This window comes from Saccostrea cucullata, unplaced genomic scaffold (assembly GCF_032062105.1).
Source record: "Saccostrea cucullata isolate Sc308-1 unplaced genomic scaffold, CSIRO_AGI_Scuc_v1 ctg272, whole genome shotgun sequence".
In the NCBI taxonomy this organism is placed as follows: Eukaryota; Metazoa; Mollusca; class Bivalvia; order Ostreida; family Ostreidae; genus Saccostrea; species Saccostrea cuccullata.
The window spans coordinates 736144-757530 of NW_026938795.1; the positions used below are offsets into that span (position 1 = coordinate 736144).

At 32.8% G+C, this 21387-nt stretch overlaps 1 protein-coding gene across 2 annotated transcripts in view; it reads left to right on the plus strand.

Annotated features, from left to right (window-relative positions):
• The window catches only part of LOC134251302 (uncharacterized), a 33310-nt gene that overhangs the window by 10110 nt on the left and 1813 nt on the right, over positions 1-21387 (plus strand). Inside the window, exons 1-19 of one of the 2 annotated variants that reach the window (XM_062733701.1) lie at positions 3829-4213; positions 8811-8882; positions 9762-9847; positions 9934-10029; positions 11581-11679; positions 11771-12049; positions 12290-12425; positions 12514-12724; positions 12994-14051; positions 14156-14276; positions 14390-14581; positions 14710-14746; positions 15494-15811; positions 15917-16050; positions 17909-18104; positions 18408-18527; positions 20461-20615; positions 20815-20937; positions 21189-21303. In XM_062733701.1, coding sequence (XP_062589685.1) covers positions 4089-4213; positions 8811-8882; positions 9762-9847; positions 9934-10029; positions 11581-11679; positions 11771-12049; positions 12290-12425; positions 12514-12724; positions 12994-14051; positions 14156-14276; positions 14390-14581; positions 14710-14746; positions 15494-15811; positions 15917-16050; positions 17909-18104; positions 18408-18527; positions 20461-20615; positions 20815-20937; positions 21189-21303 — 3673 coding nt within the window. In that variant the 5' untranslated portion in view covers positions 3829-4088. Of the gene's footprint in view, positions 1-3828; positions 4214-8810; positions 8883-9761; positions 9848-9933; positions 10030-11580; positions 11680-11770; positions 12050-12289; positions 12426-12513; positions 12725-12993; positions 14052-14155; positions 14277-14389; positions 14582-14709; positions 14747-15493; positions 15812-15916; positions 16051-17908; positions 18105-18407; positions 18528-20460; positions 20616-20814; positions 20938-21188; positions 21304-21387 lie in introns of those variants that run through there. The other variant, XM_062733702.1, reaches the window with a different exon arrangement.

Below are 21387 nucleotides of genomic sequence, written 5' to 3' on the forward strand. Positions count from 1 at the left end.
TGGTTTATAATAGCTTTTGTGATATATGTTGTAGCTTGTCTAAATCATTATTAGTTTAGAAGAGTCTTTCTGATGAAAAATGACGATTAAATAAATTAAAACATTTTTTTTTATCAAGCTTTGTTGATAGGTTACTATTACTTCGTGTATTTCGTGTAAAAATATGAAACAGGGGGATTGAACCCCGAGATTGTCAGTCTGACACGCAACCAATATTTGAAAGAGTGAGTATATAACAACCCTTAGATAAAATATATGGAGATGACGAACATTATTTAAGTTCAAACAATAGAAATGAGGAGCAGAGCAAACAAGAATATGTAAAATCCGCAGAGGTGGGATCGGGTGCAATGGAAGAGTCAGCATCCCCTGCTGACCATTTACACCCGCCGTGTGCTATTTGTTAACATTGCTAGACCCCCTCCCTTAAACCGCCGAGAATTCAGTGTCTATATTATAGCCTAACAATTAGTATGGAAAACGTTATTCAGTATTTGCCTTCATGATAGATTGAATTTGCTACGAGATCATTGTATCGACCAAATAATTGACAAAATATTGACTTTAAAAGAGACTGATGATATTTTTGTTTCCGCAACTGGTAGAACATGCTTATGCATATCGAATCAATTGAGAGGTATGAACTCGAATTTAGGTGATAAAGGTATATTCTTGCATTAGTAAGGGAAGTTGACGATTGAAAAGTTAGTCTTCACGTTTATAATAATTTTGCATGTAGCACCCACCTAGACATTAGACATTGTTGCATTCAATATTGGATTTTTAACATATCAAAAAGCAATGTTTTTTGTCAACTACAGTCTTATTTGGGCATATAAATATCATAAGCTTTTGTAAAGCATACTTGAGACAAAGAGATTCACAATCACAGATTTAAATTGATTGATTGATTGATTGATTGATTGTATGTTGTTTAACGTCCCTCTCGAGAATTTTTCACTCATATGGAGACGCCACCACTTGCCGGTGGAGGGCTACAAATTTTGTCCTATGCTCGACACTCAGGGTCTTTGAGCAGTGAGGGATCTTTTTCGTGCCAGCACCTACTGCGACACGGGGACTCGGTTTATCCGGTCTCATCCGAAGGACCGGCCTCCACGTCCCACAGTGGGATTCGAACCCGCGACGTAAGGATTGACTCCTTACTTCGCGACTCTAGAGCAGACGCTCTAACCACTGCGACACGCGGGCGACCAGATTTAAATTGAAGAGAAAATTGGTGGGGCTTATGTGAATAATAATTTGAAAGATCTTTATATGCACGTTAAAGACGCTTTGAGTATCCTTCTCTCTTGCAACTCCTCTTATACAACTGAATGAACTAATTACAACTCTTACAGAATCTTTGCTACAAAGTGCCATTATGCACCTCCTATTTTACTTTTTGCTGTGACACATATTTTGGGTTTCCTATAGCAAAATATGGACACTGTCTTTCTTTCTATAAAATTGAAGGGTAACCATCTCTTATCTGCAAATTCTATACCAATACTATGTACCTTTACTAATGATACTTTCACAGATTCTGTATCACGTACTGCTATTATGCACCTTTTGATCTTATTCATGTCTCCCTATTGACTTTGCCATCATAATCATATGAGAGGCGTCGGTATCATTAGGTGAGCTCAGTGCTCACAGTACCTCTAGCTCTTATGTTTTAATAACCTGTTTATGTATTTTTATTTACATACTAGAATGAAACATATGGAGATAACGAATAGTATTCAAGATCAAAAGTCCATAAAACAACACAAAATTAGGAGCAGAGCAAACATGGACCTCCAAAACATCAGAGGAAGAATCAGGTGCCATGGAGGAGTGAGCATCACCTGCCGACCGGTGATACCCAACTTGTGCTCCTAGTCATGATCGGGAAATAACGGGAAAATCTGTCGTCAATTCAGTGTATAAATAATGAACTAACAATTAGTATGAAAATCGTCAGTCAGCATTAGACTCAATGATAAATTGTATTTGCTGACAAGGTCATTGTATCGACCATAGGACTTACAAAATGATGACTTTAAACGAGACTGCTGATATTCTTGTTTCATCAACTTGTGTGTCAATAATTTACCTCGGATTAGAAATGGTTCATACGTAGAGCATGCTTTTGCGTATCGAATGAACCCGAGACACATAAACAATATTTGCAGGTGATGAAGGTATATTGCTGCATTAGTAAGGGAAGTGGACGATGGAAAAGTTAATGTCATCACGTTTATCATGGAGCTTAAAATTGGTTGCTAGATTACCATTAACGTCTTTTTCATGTCAAATATCCAAATATTAAACATTTGAAGTTCCAATTTTTTTCACTCTTTCGTTTGCCGATGGAGGGCTGCAAATCTAGTCCTATATTATTTGCTCTCAGTGCAAAAGAGCAGTGTGGCACCACAGTTTATGCGGTTTCATCCAATAGACCAATCTCCACGTCCCGCGGAAGGATATGAACCAGTGAAGTATAAGAGATCAACTGCTTACTCCCGTCTTTAGAGATAATAATCGTTCTAGAAACAGGCAATGTGCAACGTAGGCGTTTAGTATATTTTCCAAACTATTGAAAATAAATCGTCAATGATTTTTTTTTTAATTTTGCTTTTACTATCAATACTTTTTTTTATTGAGCCAGGCTTACAGGACTGATTGATTGATATTTATTTGGTGTTCTACATACCTTGGTTCAATAACCTCCCTTTTTTCTTTTACAAAATCATTAAGAAACAAATAAAATATTTTGACAATAAACTAGAATTGAAATGTATCACAATCAGAAAACATTACTGTTAGACACAGCACATGTTCATTTACAAGTATCAAGAATAACCCATTAGTTAAGTCTTATTTATATTTTTTTCCGCTTATATGACAGAGAACACAATACGTTATGAGTTGCATATACAGCCTTCGAAGTAACAATGATTGCATTATATAAATTGAAACCAAACACTCTCGTATGTACTAAATTTAGCTTTATATGAAAAGAATCTAGAATACTTAATAATGCAATACTCTTCCTTTTTGGTAATAGATCCTGTACTTTCTTTTAACACTCGTATATCGTGTAAAGTACGGAAACAAATGCAAAATTATTAAAGCCGAAGATCATGGTTAAGACGAAATAAATAATGTTTTGATCACAATTTGAATATTCAATGAAAACTTAAATTGCCCTTTACCTTATCTCATTATTATTGTCATTGACATGTAAATAAAGAGGAAATACCTAAGCATACACCTCAGGGGAAATTACAACTTATACATGTATTGATAACAGACTAAAGAAATCTACCAACTTCTTTACTCCTAAATAACTCTTTAAAAATAGGAAACTATTAGTCGACTGTTGTACATCGCTTAGACACAAAAAAGACCAACAAATCCTTAGATATAAGAAATTTGCAGTCAACATGTACATGATGTATAACGAATAAATATTGTGTAAATTGATTGTTTTCATAAATGAATTGAAAATGAAAGATTCGAAAAATTTGTTAGAATGCTTAGAAAACTAGTGAGTCAAAAAATAATTGAATATAATTTTCTTTCTTTTCATCACAAATAAAAACAAAAGAACAGAATCAATAAAGTAAAAAAAAACTAATGATAATAATAATTTAATTTAAAATATCCCCCCCCCCAAAAAAAATCACAAAAAAAAGAGACAAATTCTTTGCCATATTATTGGCAAAAGCGATATCTCTGAAACAATGTTTGTAATTCTTGATAAAAACTTTTCTGTAAGTCACATATTTTTCCCTATAAAAATTTCGATGAAAATTCGAATTAATCAATATTCTTAAATGGCCTTAGTTCCTTGTCTTTAACACACAGAATTGAGGCAATGTCACATACCACCACTACACCCTTTCGACCTTCATGGCACATAGCTCGAGTTAATGAATGCATATACATGTAAAAATTATATTCATACGAAGTAAAAATTAGGTATCCTGGATGCAGATCATAATATAAGGTCACTTTGAGTCTATATTTTGTTCAAAAATATTCAACGGTAAAGAGAAAAGATTTGGCGTGACCAGGGATTAATACTTCCTTGTTAGATGTTATATAAAAGAAAATCTTCGCCGGTTACTGGACGAATGGAAATGGATAGGTCAACTGTATTTACAACACTGTCGGTGTTTCTTGTTTTGCTTGTCATATTACAAACAAATAGACTTGAAGCGTAAGTAATTATTTTATTGATGATTTATCAATCTTAATCTTTTTTAAGTATTCTAAAGTAGAAGAAAAAACCCGCAATCTTGTTACTTTCACGCCATATTCTGTGTCAAAAATGATTAAACATAAAGAAAACGTTCTAATCCTTTGTGAAGGAAAACAATGAAATTTTTTTCCCTTTCTTTTTTTTCAGTTTAAAATTGAAAATGAAATCAATTTGTTTAAATGTTAGAAATTTCAGATTTTTGCTTATCAATGACAAATGATATAAACAAAAAAAGGATCCTAAATCGCTATATATTTTTGGACCAATTCGGGTTGCTAGTGATCAAAATAATAACTTTCTAAAATATTATGAAATCATAAACTGTCGGATGTTTAAAATACCCTACTGCAACCATATATTTTTATGATTCTAAGCAACTTTTTGACACTTTAAATCCAATTTTTGTGAAATTTTGAACAAAAAATATATAATTTGCGGTTAAACTTATTCTTTTTACTTCTTTCTGAATGTGTTCTTTTAAAGAATTTTTTTTGGATTAAATCTTTTTGTATCATTTGTCCTAAAATTTCAATTATAATGTTAATAAGACATAAAATTACCCTTTTAAAGCGACTTTAAGATATACATGTACTAGAAAAAAAATCTTTGAACAGGACGTGAAACACGGACCTCAGAAATTCCAGAATATTCTAGAATATCATCTTAATATCATCTTAAATTTTAGGATTTTAAAAATGAGTGAAGAAAATATCTGTCAAAGATAATTTCCCTCTCTCTATTAAGCTGTGAATTTTCCGATAAGATTCTTTTGTTAGAATGTCTTTTTAAATTGAATCTTTTTAAAGATAAGACAAAACTGCATTTACTTTTTATCTCTTCTTAGTGTCAGGAAGAGGAAATTATTTTCAGAATTAATTGTAGATGTATGTAACATATAGATCTAACGTTGTTAGGAGTTCACTTTGCACATGTAATATTTTATCATATACGTATATCAGTAACTTCAATTTACTTATTGATTATACATTTTATTAATGTTATAAAAAAAAATTAACTAATTATTTTAAAATCGTTATATGTCATGTAAGTGCAATTGGGGTGGGGGTGGGGTGGAGGCTTTTCAAAAAAAGTGGGAAAAAATAAAACAATCAAAGTAACAAAAACGAGTCTGACGTTTGTTAGAGTTTACGATAAATATAGTTGCCAACCTTCAGTGTTCATTTATCTCAGTACTAGTTCTGTTTAAACTCGTAAACTAGAATAGATTGGTAAATTAAGTCTTTATTGTATATAGTACACTTTGATATCATTCTCCTTGAAATCCATTTCAAACTGATTGTATTCTTTTTTCCAAAATGCTTACTTATATAAGTGTACTGATCTAAAATGTAAGGATTATTTAAGGCAATTAGCATGTGTTTTAAATTAAAAATTTAAAAAGCGACATCCCCAACCAATGAGACTCATTGAAACACTGAAACCTATTGAAACAACCATACTTTTTGACACACAGCGATGTTGTTCAGGAGGAATGGGATTAATTGTACTTTGCTTTGTACAGAGATTGTTTCTGGGGAGACGGAGTTTTGGTCTAGAAAATCTGACAAGATTTAATATGGCGCGGATTTCAGGTGTCTTAAGTAAACGACTTAGGGCATGAACAAAGATATAGGTTTTTCCGTGTATTAAATTGGGAAATTTTTCAGTGGATTTAATATTCTGTAATTTGAGCTGCACTCCATGTATTTTTACATATACATAAATTCAATATCACATGGTTCTGACGATATACAGGAAAATAATTAAAGTAACTTAAAGTTATGAATTAGGTACAAAATGAACACGTAAATCCGTTAACCGACGGAATGACTGTAAAAAAATAAATACTTCAAAAATTTCCTTGATTGACATTAATACTAGTACGTACAACGAATATTTTAAAAAAGAAATATGATTCCTATTTTGTCATTCAAGCTAATTATTCATGTCTTTCAAACACAAAGAACAGGCAAAGGATTTTCTTCCTTACTCTAATTTAAAGAACTCAGTTCTTAATTTTGTTTATATAGTTCATATGAAAAGGAATTAAGAAAACGAACAAAGAATGAATTCAAGTCCCCAACAAGCAATAGAAATATATGTAAACAAGCAGGAATTGAAATGAAATTTTTTTATCAACTCAAACTTTAAATGTATAAAGTTTTAAATTTTGACCAATAAAATATAAACAGAAGCCGAAGGCAAATATTTCTGTTTTCTGAAATATATAATAGGGGGTCTCAATCTTGTAATAGTTTTAAAACAAGGTAAGTTATTGACAAACAAATTCAGAAAACAAGAATACAAACAATCTCGTTTTAAGTAATCATTTCGTAGATTCTATGGAATATAGCATTGTTTTATTTACTTTTTCATTGAGACAATAAACAGTATTCAAGCTCAAAAGTCCATAAAAATAAATACAAATTTTGGATCAGAGCAAACACGAACCTTTAAAACTTCAGGGGTGGAATCAGGGGGCATTGAGGAGTGAGTATTCCCTGCCGACAGATCAAAAACGCCGTGTGCTCCATGCCATAACCGGGAAAATCCAGCGACAATTCAATGTGTAAATAATGGCCTTACAATTTGTATGAAAAATATCAGTCAGCATATGACTGAATGATGGAATGTATTTGCTGACAAGGTCATAGAACTTAGGAAACGATGACTTTAAACGAGTTTGTTGATATTTTTGTTTCATGAACTTGTGCGTCAATAACTTACTTCGTTTTAGAAATGGTTCATACGTAGAGCAAGCCCTTGCGTATCTAATCACCTGAGAGGTATGCGCGGGTGATGAAGGTATATTGCTGCTTAAGTATATGAGAAGTTGACGACTGAAGGTTAAAATCATACCGTTTATTAAGCTTTATTGTTAGATTTCCATTAACCTCTTTTTCTGAAGAAATAACCAAATATGAAACAGATGACCGGGATATATCAAATTGACATAAGAATGGGGAAAATATGATATATTTGGAGATAAAGATCGAACAGTATTCAAGCTCAAAATTCCGTTAAACAATACAAAATAGGAGCAGAGCAAATACTGACTCCCAAAAATAGGCCTGCTTATTACAGGGCGCAATTGGTACCAATGGGAATTCCAACAGATCTTTGAAAAACCTGGTCTCAAAATACCACAGAGATATCGTCAATCTCAGAAACTCAAGCATCTTTTTGATATCAACTTTAGAGTACTTGTGTGTACAATCAGAATTAAAAAAAAAAGAGAGTTAATTTTGCAAACGGACAGTGTCAAGGTACATAGATTTATGCGGTCCATTTTTATCGAATAAGCAGCTGTCAACGACATCAAAAGTCTGGACTTTAATTTATCATGGAGTATGAATGTTTATGAAGTTGTAAATTCCTAAGTTTTTATTTTGTTGATTTTGGTAAAAAAATTCCAATTGTCCAGTAGTTCCTTGGAATTTTTCACTATCCACTTCTCGAATATACTGTTGCTCAATACTCCTGAAGTTTCGTGTTTACTTTTATTTTTATTTTAATGAGAAGTAAAGGAAGATGCTTGGTAGAATATTTACTGAAGCCCGCTATGTATCTTTGTAAGGACAACACAAAGGACTTCTCAGCAAATATAAACTATCAATAAGTCAAATGCTGACTTACGTTTTTATACTCATCATAGGCCATTATTCACACACTGAATTGTCGACGGATTATCCCGTTATTTTCAAATCGTGACAAGGAACACACGGCGGGTGTGACGGGTCGGCAAGGGATGCCTACTTCTCTTTGGCATCTGATCCCACTTCTTATGTTTTAGAGGTCCATATTTGCTCTGCTCCATGTTTTTCTTGCTTGAATCGACTTCTGAGCTTTCGTTATCTCCATATACATTGTATTTCATAGACAATAGCAATTCATTAACAATTTTAACGGTTCCTCTTCCTATTTTGCATACATTCTCCCATAAGAAATTGATGAAAGTTTGATAGGCTGCATTATCCAAAAAGATTAAATTATGTATTTTAAGCACAAAAGGAGATTACCAACAATGTTTAAGAAATAAAGCCATTTAAAAGTTTTTTGTATACAGAAAACGGGACTTTTATAGGGATAGATGATAATTTGTCCTTTACACTAATCAGGCCAGTTATTTAAACCATTGTAAAGCTCTCCTTAATTATTGAATATTGAAGACTGCATGAAACACTTTCTTAGGGATTAAAACAACACTGGCATCTCTTCCTTTTGTTAAAATACCATTTATAGCACCAAAAACTCGTCTGAAATTTTTCATTTCCCTAAAACTAGGAAGGCATATTATATACTCATCAATCACCCTAAGAAGTAAAAGAGGGATAATTTATTGATTAAAAAATAGGTTTTCGGTGGTAATTTAAAGAAAGATAGCAAACTCGTGTCGTATTTAATAGCAGTTAAGGCGATCATATCTAAAGAAGGAAGAGAACTTAATTTATCAGGAAATTTATCAGAACTTCTTTGTTATGGGAATTTTAAACTAATCCTTTTTGATGACACAGTTCATGTTTTATTTTATCGGTTTAATTTTTATTTTTCATAGGAAGAAATGTACAAAACAGACGATATACTATACTTCTCAACAGTACTGTGCCTCAACATTTATGTGGTGGTGGTGAGTTATAGATTAATGGTGTCTTCTACCTATTCCCACTTTTTAAAATCTCGATTCCACCTATTCCCACTTGAAATTAACAATAGATGTTTGATACTTAATTTGTTTTTACATTAATTAGACTAATTACACCCCCTTTTAGATTTACTTGTATTTTGTACATTTTAAGGAAATAAGGAATAAATTTATATAAAAAAAAAATATTTATTTTATTCATACGGATTGAGAAAATAACAAAAAGGGTCTCAAAAGAAAGCACTTTTCTTTAAAAAAAAATCTTGATTTTAGAACATAAAATAAATAGAATTATCGGGAAAAGGTATTTCAATTGAAACGAATAGATTAATAGATTAACAGGGACATATTATTTAATTTAAAGAACATTTTTTTGAAATATTAGTGAAAGGTCAGATTTATAATTTTAAAGCAATGTTTATCTGTCCTTTATTCCAGTAGGTGTTCAATAATCATTGTTTATACAGCAATTATATGTTTTCATAGTTGATTATTTGTTTACACAAAAATTCCACCTACACATGTATTCACACAAAAATCTTACCTTTTTCTACCTGATTTTCAAAAAGTGGGAATGTGTAGTATAAACCAGATTAATGAACACACATTACAAACCCACCCACCCAGAGAGAGAAAGAGAGAGAGGGGAGGGGGTAACTACTTCTTTTAACAATAGTTTTAAGCTAGATTTAATTTAATTACACAAAAGAGTTATGACACTAAAGACTTAAGCCTTTATATGCAAGTATTCTCTAGATTTCTACTATAAATCAAGAACTGAGTATATATTTCGACAATTTATATTTGTTAAGGAGAAGGCTAACTTGTAGGTAATCAAATCAATTTTGTTATTGTACTTTGCAGCACCTCAAGGGGATACCGACGTCTTACAAATTACAAAACCATTGAGATATGTTGTCCGGGATACATCGGCAGTGAATGTCAAACGCGTAAGGATAAAAATAGATTCTTGAATAAAAGTTTGCATTAATTTGTAGAACACAGCTTCTTTCTTATATGCAAGAATTATTTACAGCAATTTGCAACCCCCCTTGTAAAAATGGAGGAAGCTGTGTGTCTCTCAACACGTGCCAGTGTCCACATATAGTGGGTGGAAATACGTGTGAAGAAGGTATTTACTTTTTATTATTATTCATTAATAATTATTAATAAAAAGTTAATTAATACAATTTGGATAACTTTAACTACATTTGTAATAACTGAGCTTTTAACCACAAATACACAACTCCAAGAAAGCAAATCGAACGCAGCCCTATGGCAAGCCCTTTTACTATTTATTCAGAAATAAAATTTATCTTAAAATTACAGAGATATCTCTAATTTTAGAGAGATTTCTCTTGAAAAATAGAGATATCTCCCAACTTAAAGAGATATCTCTCATTTTTCAGAGATATCTTGATGAGAATGAGTTATCTCTTTCTCCTGGAGAGATATCTCGTATGCTTAGAGAGATATCTCTTTTTAAAAGAGATATATCTCTTCCACTTGAACAGATATCTCTTTCTCCTGGAGAGATATCTCTTTCATGAAAAGAGATATCTCTGAACATTAAAAAGATATTTCTTTTATCTAGAGAGATATCTCTTTTACTTTTAGAGACATCTTTCCAAGTTAAAGAGATATCTCTTAAAGTAAAAGAGATATCTCTCTTAGTTTATCATAAGAGATATCTCTCAAAGTGAAAGAGATATCTTTCAAAAGGATCTTAAAGAGATATCTCTCAGACAAAAAGAGATATCTCTTTATTGCAAAGAGATATATCTCTTCATTATTGTTATTTAAATTCCATTTGAAATTACTTCTCCCTTTACCGGAAGTAAGCTTTTTATTCACGGACGTACATTTAGTATTTTTAAATTTCGACATATTCATGATATTCTACATTATAGCATTACAAAACATGGCAAGCAATTCAGTGTTGTCTAGATTTCAAATTAGTCATTATTATATGTTGTTTCAAACAAGGGATTTATAGCATTTTTGTCTACATAGTACATATATTTTTCAGTCTTTTTTCTTATAATAGAGAAGTTATTCTAGAGACTTTTATTCCTGTTTCGCTTTCGTTTTAAAGGGGAGAATTAATCATTTTATTTTAAGGATGACTGGAAAAGAGATATCTCTTTCATAAAAAGAGATATCTCTTTAGCTTAGAAAGATATCTCTTTTTGAAAATATGAAGAAATATCTCTTGAAGAAAGAAAACATTGTTAAAGAGATATCTCTCTAATTTTAAGAGATATCTCTCTCGCTTGAAGAGATATCTCTCTAGCTTATAAAGATATCTTTTTTAGTGAAAGAGGTATCTCCCTTACAAAATGAAATATTTCTTTTATTTAAAGAGATACCTCTCTAAGGTATAAAGATATCTCTATTAGTCAAAGAGATATCTCTATAAGGTATTGAGATATCTCTCTATGCTAGAGAGATATATCTCTTATTGAAAGAGAATTTTTATTTCACGAATAAATAGAAAAAGGACTTGCCATACAGCCCACTCATATAGATTTAAAAGTAAATTGTTTTATCGAGTTCTTTTGGTTGGTTTCTTTTTGCATGCTTATCTTTCGCTTGTTGGTTTTCTTATTTGTTGCTTAACGTTCCTATCGAGAATGCAAACTTTATAATTGTAATATTACTGATATATTTCGTTTTATTTCAGTCGTTACCTGTTCCCATCTGAAACCCTGTTATCCGGGTAACTGCACCGATACGTCCTGTTCATGTGATCCGGGATTTGGAGGGGAATCCTGCCTTCAGAGTAAGCGACCATTTCTTTCTAATGACAAAGTTATTCATGAAAGATTTACATACCACTGAAATCTATATCTGTAATGTTTTTCTTCTTTCAGTTGATTCTACCCATCAAGTTAATTTTACCAACCTGAATGCAACATTATTGAATGTAAAGAGAACTGACAATCAAGTATTATACAAGTTCAATGCAGACGGCTTCAGCTCCTTTCAGTCAGTATGGGTGGACCGGGACGATTACAACTTCTTCTTAATTTACTTCGATGCCCTTTACAACCCCATCATCCCCTTTCCGCCATCTTACATTCGCAATCATAGCATTGGAATCGTATCTGCGAATGCAAGAGTCATCCTTACCAAAATAGGCCGAGCGGGTGGTACTTACCATTTGAAATCATTTTAATTTGAATATTCATGAGAATTCTTAATTTAATGTTTCTTTAAATAAAGTTTATATTTAGATGTTTTATAATTCTTAATCCCTCACTATGGTTGGTGCTATAACAGTATAAGGTAATATATAGATCTAGATATTATATAGTTAATAATCAGTGATATACATCAATGTTTTTCTTGAAGTATATACATTGACGTTTAACTTGAATCACATTTTGTAGGCGGAACGATTGATCTTGGTCTAGATGAGACCTTACCCTGTCCCGGTGATTTTAATGATACTTCACCATTCAATCGGCCGCTAAAATGTAACATTTCATATGATCAATTCAACAGGCTACTAGAGGACGGAGATAAGTAAGTTAACACACGTTCTTTTTAACTAGAGTATTATGCGAAATGCCTTCCAAAAGGAATACCTACTTTTTTGATTGGACAATTTTAGATTAACAATACAGGCGCTGGCAGAGATAGGGGGCTTTAGAGATTTGTGGAACAATACCCATTTTGTCAGAAAGGAGCTTTATGATCGAGTAAAATCTCAGCAATCTATAGACTTTCTGTTTGACCTCACCAAACCTAAACACTGTTCTGAATCTCATAATTGTACTTTGCCCGACCTGTTACCATTGAAAATTCCAAAGGATGCTACCAAGGTAAGTCGATCATTATTAGTTTCAAAACATTTGGTACAAGTACAAATGAAATGAATCCATATCCATTGCAAATAGTTTTTAAGTTCAATAGGTAGATACATAAAAGTACACTGTACTCTTATTACAGTATTAGGTGTAAAATCCATTCATTTTTTGATTTCTTTTATTTGAAGTAAAATCCCGATGGCCAAAGATAATCTACCATTATTGTACACATTACATAGCATTAAAAAATCTACGACTAACTAGAGGCATGTATATTTCATTAGGATCCATTCACATTCCAAGTTGACGGATGGGATGACATTCCCTCGGGTGTCGAGACATACTTCCTAGAAATTCATCAACTAAAGAAGAATCTTCATTCTAATACATTAACAGAAGAAGCACCAATGGATCCGTTCTATCGAGAAGAAAGAAACCTTTCTAGCCTACCTTTCCCAGATTTTACTCCATCAGAACCAGGAGTTTATTCAGCAATTTTACAAGTGACAGATAAAGCTAACAACTCGGAGTTTGCAAGACAGATTGCTATATATGACCCAAACTCTACAATTACAACAACTGAAGAATCTAACTTCTACGTGTCCAGTGCAGAGAAACTCAGCAATTACAGCTGGCAATCAAGGTGTTCCACAGTGGAAATCACGTGGAGAGACTACTTTAGAAACTTGTATCATGTTGAAAACCACTTGTTATTGTCTGTCGATAAGTTCCCACTGCAGATAAGAGGTGGTGACGTAGATGAACTAAAGAGTGAAATAGTAAAAGACGTTAAAGACTTTTATGATGACCATACTGGGAAAAGAAGCGTTCTCGCCGTTAAAAATCTGCATGGAATAACTGAATTTGAAGTCTACTACACGTACATCTCATATTCAAACTCATCGATCAATGACTCAGAAGATGCCACCAAAGAAACAAGAACTTCGAAAGACCAAATCACTACAGCTAATATACTTGATACACCAACTTCAGTGGACGCAAACACAACGTCAGAACCCAATAACGATAATGTTACAGCTTCTTCTTTCACTGTACCTACAACAAACTCTGTGACAACAAAGCCACCTTGCCTGTCTGAAACAGATCCTGGCAACATGGAAAACCAATGGATTAAAATTGAAAAGATTACTCAAGGCACATATGTTCTAAAACACGAATGGAAAGACGGTGACAGTATAAATATAACTGTTAGAGCTCGTGATCTAGTCAACAACACTAGAACTGATTCCAGACTAGTTAGCATGGACAGTTCGCCACCTTATTCAAGCGAAGCGATATTCACAAAAAATGTTGGAAAAGGAACTCATGAATATTCGAGCAGGTAAAAAAACAATAAAACAATGTATAAATCTTCGTATTTTAACTCATTTGTATTACAGATACGAATTTTAAGAGTTTCTGTGTCATGTTGTTGTTGTTCCACAGGGTTTCTATACAAGCTTCTGATGAGCATAGCGGTGTCCGACATGTGCAATGGCGACTGATGGTGAAGAAGAAACAACAACAGATACACAAAGAAGGTTTTTTCATGAACAACCCCATTCAGGTTTGAACATTATATATTCATAAATTTCCATACGTATTAGATGTTTTACTTTTGGAATGCATAGAACATTTTAACAAAAATGTACAGCTATTCTGTGGTGAATATATTTTCAGTTGGCTGACTGTTTATCAACTGATGAATGCTATTGTATTCCCATGGGAGAATGTTACAAAAAGAATATGAAATTCGACTTTGACAATTGTTGGCTGGCTATTGAAAAACAACAGTTGTCTAATGTTACCTTTATTCTGGAAATTGAGGCTTTCAACCAGGCCATGTTATCCTCCAATGTTACACGTCATGAGGTATCGAGCTTGTTTAAGATTTTAAAAACCTGTCATTAAATTTGTATTCTTTTTCATGTTCTGTATCACAGCAACTTACAACAAATTGTACTATGTGTCACTTAAGTCAAAAATATTCTTATTTTTAGCTTTCCAGTTTGACATTGTTTGATGGAATAGACGCCGGTGAGAATACTTCTCTGATCTGAGTACAAATTATCTTTATATTTCGATCACGAACACAAGGTTGACTTATTCTTTAAAATGAAACATATGGCAGTAACGAACAGCATTCAAGATCAAAAGTCCATTAAACAAAACAAAAATAGGAGCAGAGCAAACACGGACCTCCAAAACATCAGAAGTGGGATCAGGTACCATGGAGGAGTTTGCAAGCCCTACCGACCGGTCAAACCAGTGGTGCACTCCTTGTCATGATCGGGAAACAACAGGAAAATTCGTCGGCAATTCAGTATATAAATAATGGACTAACAATTAGTTTGAAAAAAAAGTCAGATAGCATTTGACTCAAAGATAAGTGGTGTTTGCTGACAAGGTCATTGCAAGAACTTACCAAATGCTGACTTTAAACGAGACTTCTGATATTCTTGTTTCATCAACTTGTTTCCCAATAATTTACCTCGTTATAGAAATTGTTCATGTTCTTGCGTATCGAAATTTGAAAAAAAAAGTTTAACTGACCAGAAATTTGATCTTTTCTTTGCGTAACATATTTCTGATTAAAGGAATTTAGTGCATTTCTATGCACTTGTATATCGCAACCCAACAATTCTAATATTTGGGTAATATGGCAATCTTATTTATTGTCCAACATACGTATGACAAGGATGTTATCATGTATACATCATTTATTTACCCTTTGTTTTACTCTTCAAAGCGAATCCCTAATGTATTAATTATTCTTTTCTGTAGGTATTGGAGTAAAAAATCTTCAAAGGGAGAGTTATGGAGACGGAGTCAGATTCACGTGGGAAAATGTCCCGTCATGTTACAAAGTCTCTGACGTCACTATTTTTATTTACACCGATTGTGATAGGTCGAGACCCCCAAAGGAGATTACCTTACCAATAGATAAAACGGAATATTTTTTGAACAATCTTGAAGCGGGCAAAGAGTATTGTATTGAAGTGATTTCAAACAATACAGGGAATTCAGAAGCCATTGTAAAAACCTTGAGATTTACATCACCGACTGTCATACCCATAGCTATGATTGCCGGAGTCAGTGCAGGTAAGGCGTCCAAGAATGTAACAGGCCCTTAGCACCTTCCAAAACTAAAGATCCAACAAATTGTACAGTTCATAATCTATCCATAAAATGTATTTTGTTTTGTAGTAATCACCATCCTGCTGGGGATTCTTCTGATATTTTTTCTTCTCTGGAAAAATGGACATTTAAATCCAGAAACAAAACGTAGATTGACCATGTACCTCAAGAGACCAGTTACCTTGTTGATGGGAAAGAGAAGGGTTTGTCTAAGTCAATAATTTTTGAAAGCTTTTCTGTGAGTTATTCTTATAATTACGTGATAACGATACAAACAAAAATCCAAAAGATAAGTTAATCTTTGGAATAGACTGGAAAGTATGCAATGAAAAGTATAATATGATTAAGGTAAAGTTATGATGTTTGAACTGATTATCAATTAATACCAATGAAAGGATGAGTGCACTTAAGCTTTGAGAGTTTGGTCCCGGTGTTTTGCGCAAAATAAAATCCCGAATTTATTTAAATTTATGTTTTATAGGTATTAAACAATGTCTTAAGAGCAGGTTTTGGTATATTATATTACATGAAAGTACTAAATAATGCCGAGCGACACTAGCTTTTGAGACGGGGGTCTAACAGTTTTGTCACATTTCTATTGTTATTCATATGCATACCAGTTTTCAACGACATTGTTTACATCGAGCCGCAACTTGGCCATTGGTCTCATTTGCACAGAATGTGTATTTTAATTTAAACTTATACATATTTGATCCAAAGGACAATGTTGGCCAAGTTGCGGCTCATATCTAATTTTTTGAAAAAGTCTCCAAACTACCGTCAAGTTAGCCACTAAATTAACAGGTCCCCGAGTGTCAACGATTGATATTATAATCACTTTACTCACGTGACATTCCATGCTTCAATACGCAAACGCGTTCAATAAATATTTCATTGTTTTTTTTTTTTTTTTTTTTTTTTTTTTTTGTCATTTGAAGTTTCTATTCGGTCAGTATCTAATCGTACTTCCAACTTCAATCTATGGAATATTTTTGCGCAAATTTTATTAAGGTTCGAAGATTATATGTCTCTTATGTTACTGTGTATTTTCCATTAGGAGTGTTTTGAAAGAATTCTGGTATTGATAGTGAGATTAGTAAATATAGGCTCATGTCGCCACTGTATTATGGTCTGCCTCATCCCTAAACACTACAATCATTTATTATTTGTGCACCATGAAACTACACAATCTCTCTCTCTTCACCATTTAAATTCGTAGTGTAGTATCTGATTGCAAAAAAATCATACACAAGTATGTGCTATTGTTTACATTCCAAATCCATGCGATTTAAATGTCGCGTATTTGTTGGTACCTGAAATTCGATAGTGGTCCCGTTCAAATTTCCGGAATTGAAGGCTTAAATATGTTCTTTTCAATGGCATTGTCTGTAATTATATAAATATGTATGACAAAAAATTCAGGGCATAAATATCAAAAGCATATGCTTACACAATAATCATAGATTAATTTAGCGATATTTTGTAATAATTTAATTTTGTTTGTATTCTAGTCTCTCAATGGTTGATTTCCAAAAAGGAACGCAAAACAATCAATAACCTGGTTTGGTATGGGGACACACCCCCTTGACAACCAGCTGAATCATCTGTATCCATGCAATCCCCTGATTTCCAGTCCTTGGGATTCATGGAAAATTCCAGATTTAACTTCAAACAGTATCTCGATCTTACCTCGTGTAAACAAACATCATGGCTGCTAGATCTGTGTTTCAGTTATTACCTCCCCTTGTTTCATATCACTTCCGTTACTAGGGATGTATTATTGAGCTGCAAATTTGAACTCATAAAAAGCAGCACAATTTTACACACACAGTTGTTTAATTATTTTAAAATTAAATTATAAGGAATGACTTTAATTCTTGGCAAAATTATTCGATTATAACCTGGTTATAATCGAATAATTTGGCCAAGAATTAGAGTCATTCCTTAAATGTTAAGATTAAAATGGGTATCTGAAAAGGTTCCAAATGACGTACTAATATGCACTCATTCTTTACCTACAGAGACTGCTTATAAACAAAGATACTTTATTTTTTCTTTAAGACTGGGGTTTACAGTGGGCGTTTCCAAGACGAGGACATTTATGATTTTGGGAAAATGGTATTCTCTGCGAATGAAGGCTGGCTATACACATTTGATGATATACAACTGAAGGGGAAACTGAAATCGGGAGACTTTGCTGATATCTATCTAGCTCAACTCTGCAAAAAAGACACCGTTGTCGCCAAAATATTAAAAGGTGTTAAAATATATCATTCAGTATAATCCCCTAGTAAATGCATTCTTTGAAGACCGTTGAAACAGTACACCCTGTGGTAAACAGAACAAAACAACATTCTAAAATAAAATTTTAAATAGATTGTAGAAATAGTTTAATACATGTAGATGATAAATTTTAAATTCAATTTTTGTAATTTCATTACTACTTATTAAAACCGATCCCTGATTATGTAGTTCAGAGACGCAAAATATACTCATACTTTTACTGATATTGCAAGTAAATTTAACCGAACACTCTCGTTATGTATGCCTATAATTACAGAGGACTACACAGAGGAAGACCGCCTCGTTCTACAGGCCAAGATCAGCTTCTTTGCCACCGAGGTTCCCCCTCACGATAACATTATAACCTTCTTGGGTTCTGTACTCAACCACCCACTGTGTAAGTTTATCTTTCATTTACATTATCAACGTTTTAACGTCATCATCTGATTTTATTTCATTAAGTTGCAACAAAATCAATTTTTTCACAAAAAAATCTCATCAAAACTAATTGGAAAAAGAACACATGAAGAAAATTCTAAAGTCATATACGATATCATTTGCCTGCTTGTATTTCCGAGTCTCAAAAATAGTTGTCTTATGAAAGATATGGAGATAACGAACGGTATATTAAAGCTCAAAAGTCCATCAAACAATAAAAGATTTGGAGCAGAGCAAACACGGACTTAGTTTGGAGCAGAACAAACACGGGTCTCTTTAAACATGGAAGGTGGGATCAAGTGCCACGGAGGAGTGAGCAAACCCTGGTGACCGGTCAAACCCGCAGCATGCTCCTTGTCATGATCGGGAAACAACGGAAAAAAATTTGTCGACAATTTGTTTTAAAAAGTTACCAAAACATTAATTGTAGGTAGATGTATATACGAGGGACGTTCAATAAATAATGTCATTGGATCGATGACATACAACATAGAAATCATATGACATTAAGCTTGGCTTTCTCTCAGTATTGAATCTTTAATGAATTGATAACAGTTCATGTGACCACTTTTCATCGCATTATTTCATTGTGGGAAGTTGGAAAACAAGGGCTATTCGAGACACTGAATTAAAAATGAATGGTCAAGGATCAGTAAACTAGAGTAAAATTAAATGCTTCATTTAAGCAGTTGTAAAACTTGTTAATTTCCCAAAAATATATTAACTGAAATATGTGAAATTTAAAGCAACCAATGTTTGTTTTATAGACACGTGAACAGGTGGATTTCAATAAACAAAAATTATATAATGGGCATCAAAAATGGGTACCGTCCTTGGCAACAAGGACTTACAACAACCAATGTATATTTGCGAAAATTTAACAAATTATCACTGATTATGTTTTATTGACTTTAAGACACATAGCAGAATTGACAGAAATCATTTTGGGGGTAGTTTACACTGTTTTAAAGAAACATTTGATGGTAAAAAAGTTTAATACTCAAAGGTCACCCTATATTTTGGAAAATGACTGAAAACGATAGCGTGTAGGAATATCTAAACAATTGTTTTAAAAATCAGAAATTGTACTTATCCACGTTTGTCTGAAATTCAAACAGATAATGAAACTTGAATCCATTTTGCTTTAAACCCTCAAAACAAATTTACAATAAGATGCACACGACAAAACTGCAAACGCCTAAAAAGAACAAAGAATTGCAAGAATACAAAAACAGGGTTATATGCTATTTTCTTAAACATTAGGGGTCTTATTGTTCAAATTCATATTCGGGGAGGAAGTTCAATTTCTAGTGGAGTCTAGAAAACAAATGTTTTGCAAAAAAATGAAAGGTTTATGAGAGGATGGAAACAGAATGAGGAATTCACTACATTACTTTTCTTCATGACAGCGTCCAAACCCACAGGCCTTGAAGAGTAAAGGAGTTTGGGGGATACACAGAAAGTTAATGTTTTGTCACACCAATAAAATCTGCCAGATTTTTCAACCTTTGACTTGTTTCATTTCCCAAACTCAGATAAACATCTATCAGAAAGAAAAAAACAAGTACAGCAAATCATAGGATCTGCCATATTCCATTTTACGAAGGGTCATACTCAAAAATGTATTGTTAAAACAATAAGAAATTGAATAAAAATGTTACGGACATGTGTTTTAATTAAGAGAATATTTGAGTTAAATCATTCAGACTAAATCATAGAAAATCGGTTTTTTTTTGTTTCTTTCCGAGCCCCAATGAAATTATTTATTGAATGCCCCTCGTAATTAAAAACAAAATGGGTAGTTGATTGGAAGATCTTTCCTATGCATCTTATTTCAGCATCATATACAATAATGTTTAAAACACTATCATATTTAAATCTCCCTAAAATAGTCGGTCCGTACATGTTGCTGGAGTACTGTGAACTTGGACAAATGAGGGAGTGGTTGATAGATCAGAGAAATAAAGTAAACGATGACCTGATCACAGACTTCTGTAAGATGATTCAGGGAATCGCTAAAGGAATGGAAGCCTTAGCAATCAAAGGGGTATGTATATAAAAAGCGTCATGTCTTTGACTCTTCAAATCGTATATTAGTAATAAACTGTAATTTAAAAAAAATATATATTTATTTTGTTTCAAGTAGCATTTATTTAGTGCAGTAGTACTTGAGATCTCAAGTTTTTGGCGTAAATAGATATGTGGCATGGTCTTGAGCTAAACATTGCTTCATTAATATATTTTAGATTGTTCACAAGAGATTGGCAACAAGAAATGTTTTTCTGACTTCTCGTCTTGTTCCTAAAGTAGCAGGCTTTGGACCCACACCAGAGGAAGGGGAGAACGAAGTGAAGAAAAAAGAAGCCAAGGTAGGTTCTCATTTTTATTGTCATATCGTGATCCTATTGTAAAAGACCTGACGTACAGATGTGGTCTTCAGCCAGTAAAACTACATAACTTTTCTTCTGGAAAAATGAAATGATTTAATTGAAAGGTTTGTGCTTTTTTAACTGATAAAAGGAAATAGTCCTAAGAAAAACAAAGAATTTTTCATAATTTCTACAAATTCGTATTTTGAATTTTAAAAAATGTGATTTCTTGTCATAAACTTGACCTACAGGAAAGGAAACCAATAAAGTGGCTAGCTCCCGAGTGTTATGAATCCATGAAGGGTTGTACTTCAATGAGTGATGTTTGGGCGTTCGGGGTTGTCATCTGGGAGACATTCAGTACTGGTGAGCTTTGTCGGTAAAATATCATTAATACACTCTAATACCTAATTTCATAGTGTATTTACTATAATTTTGTTTCGGTTTTTT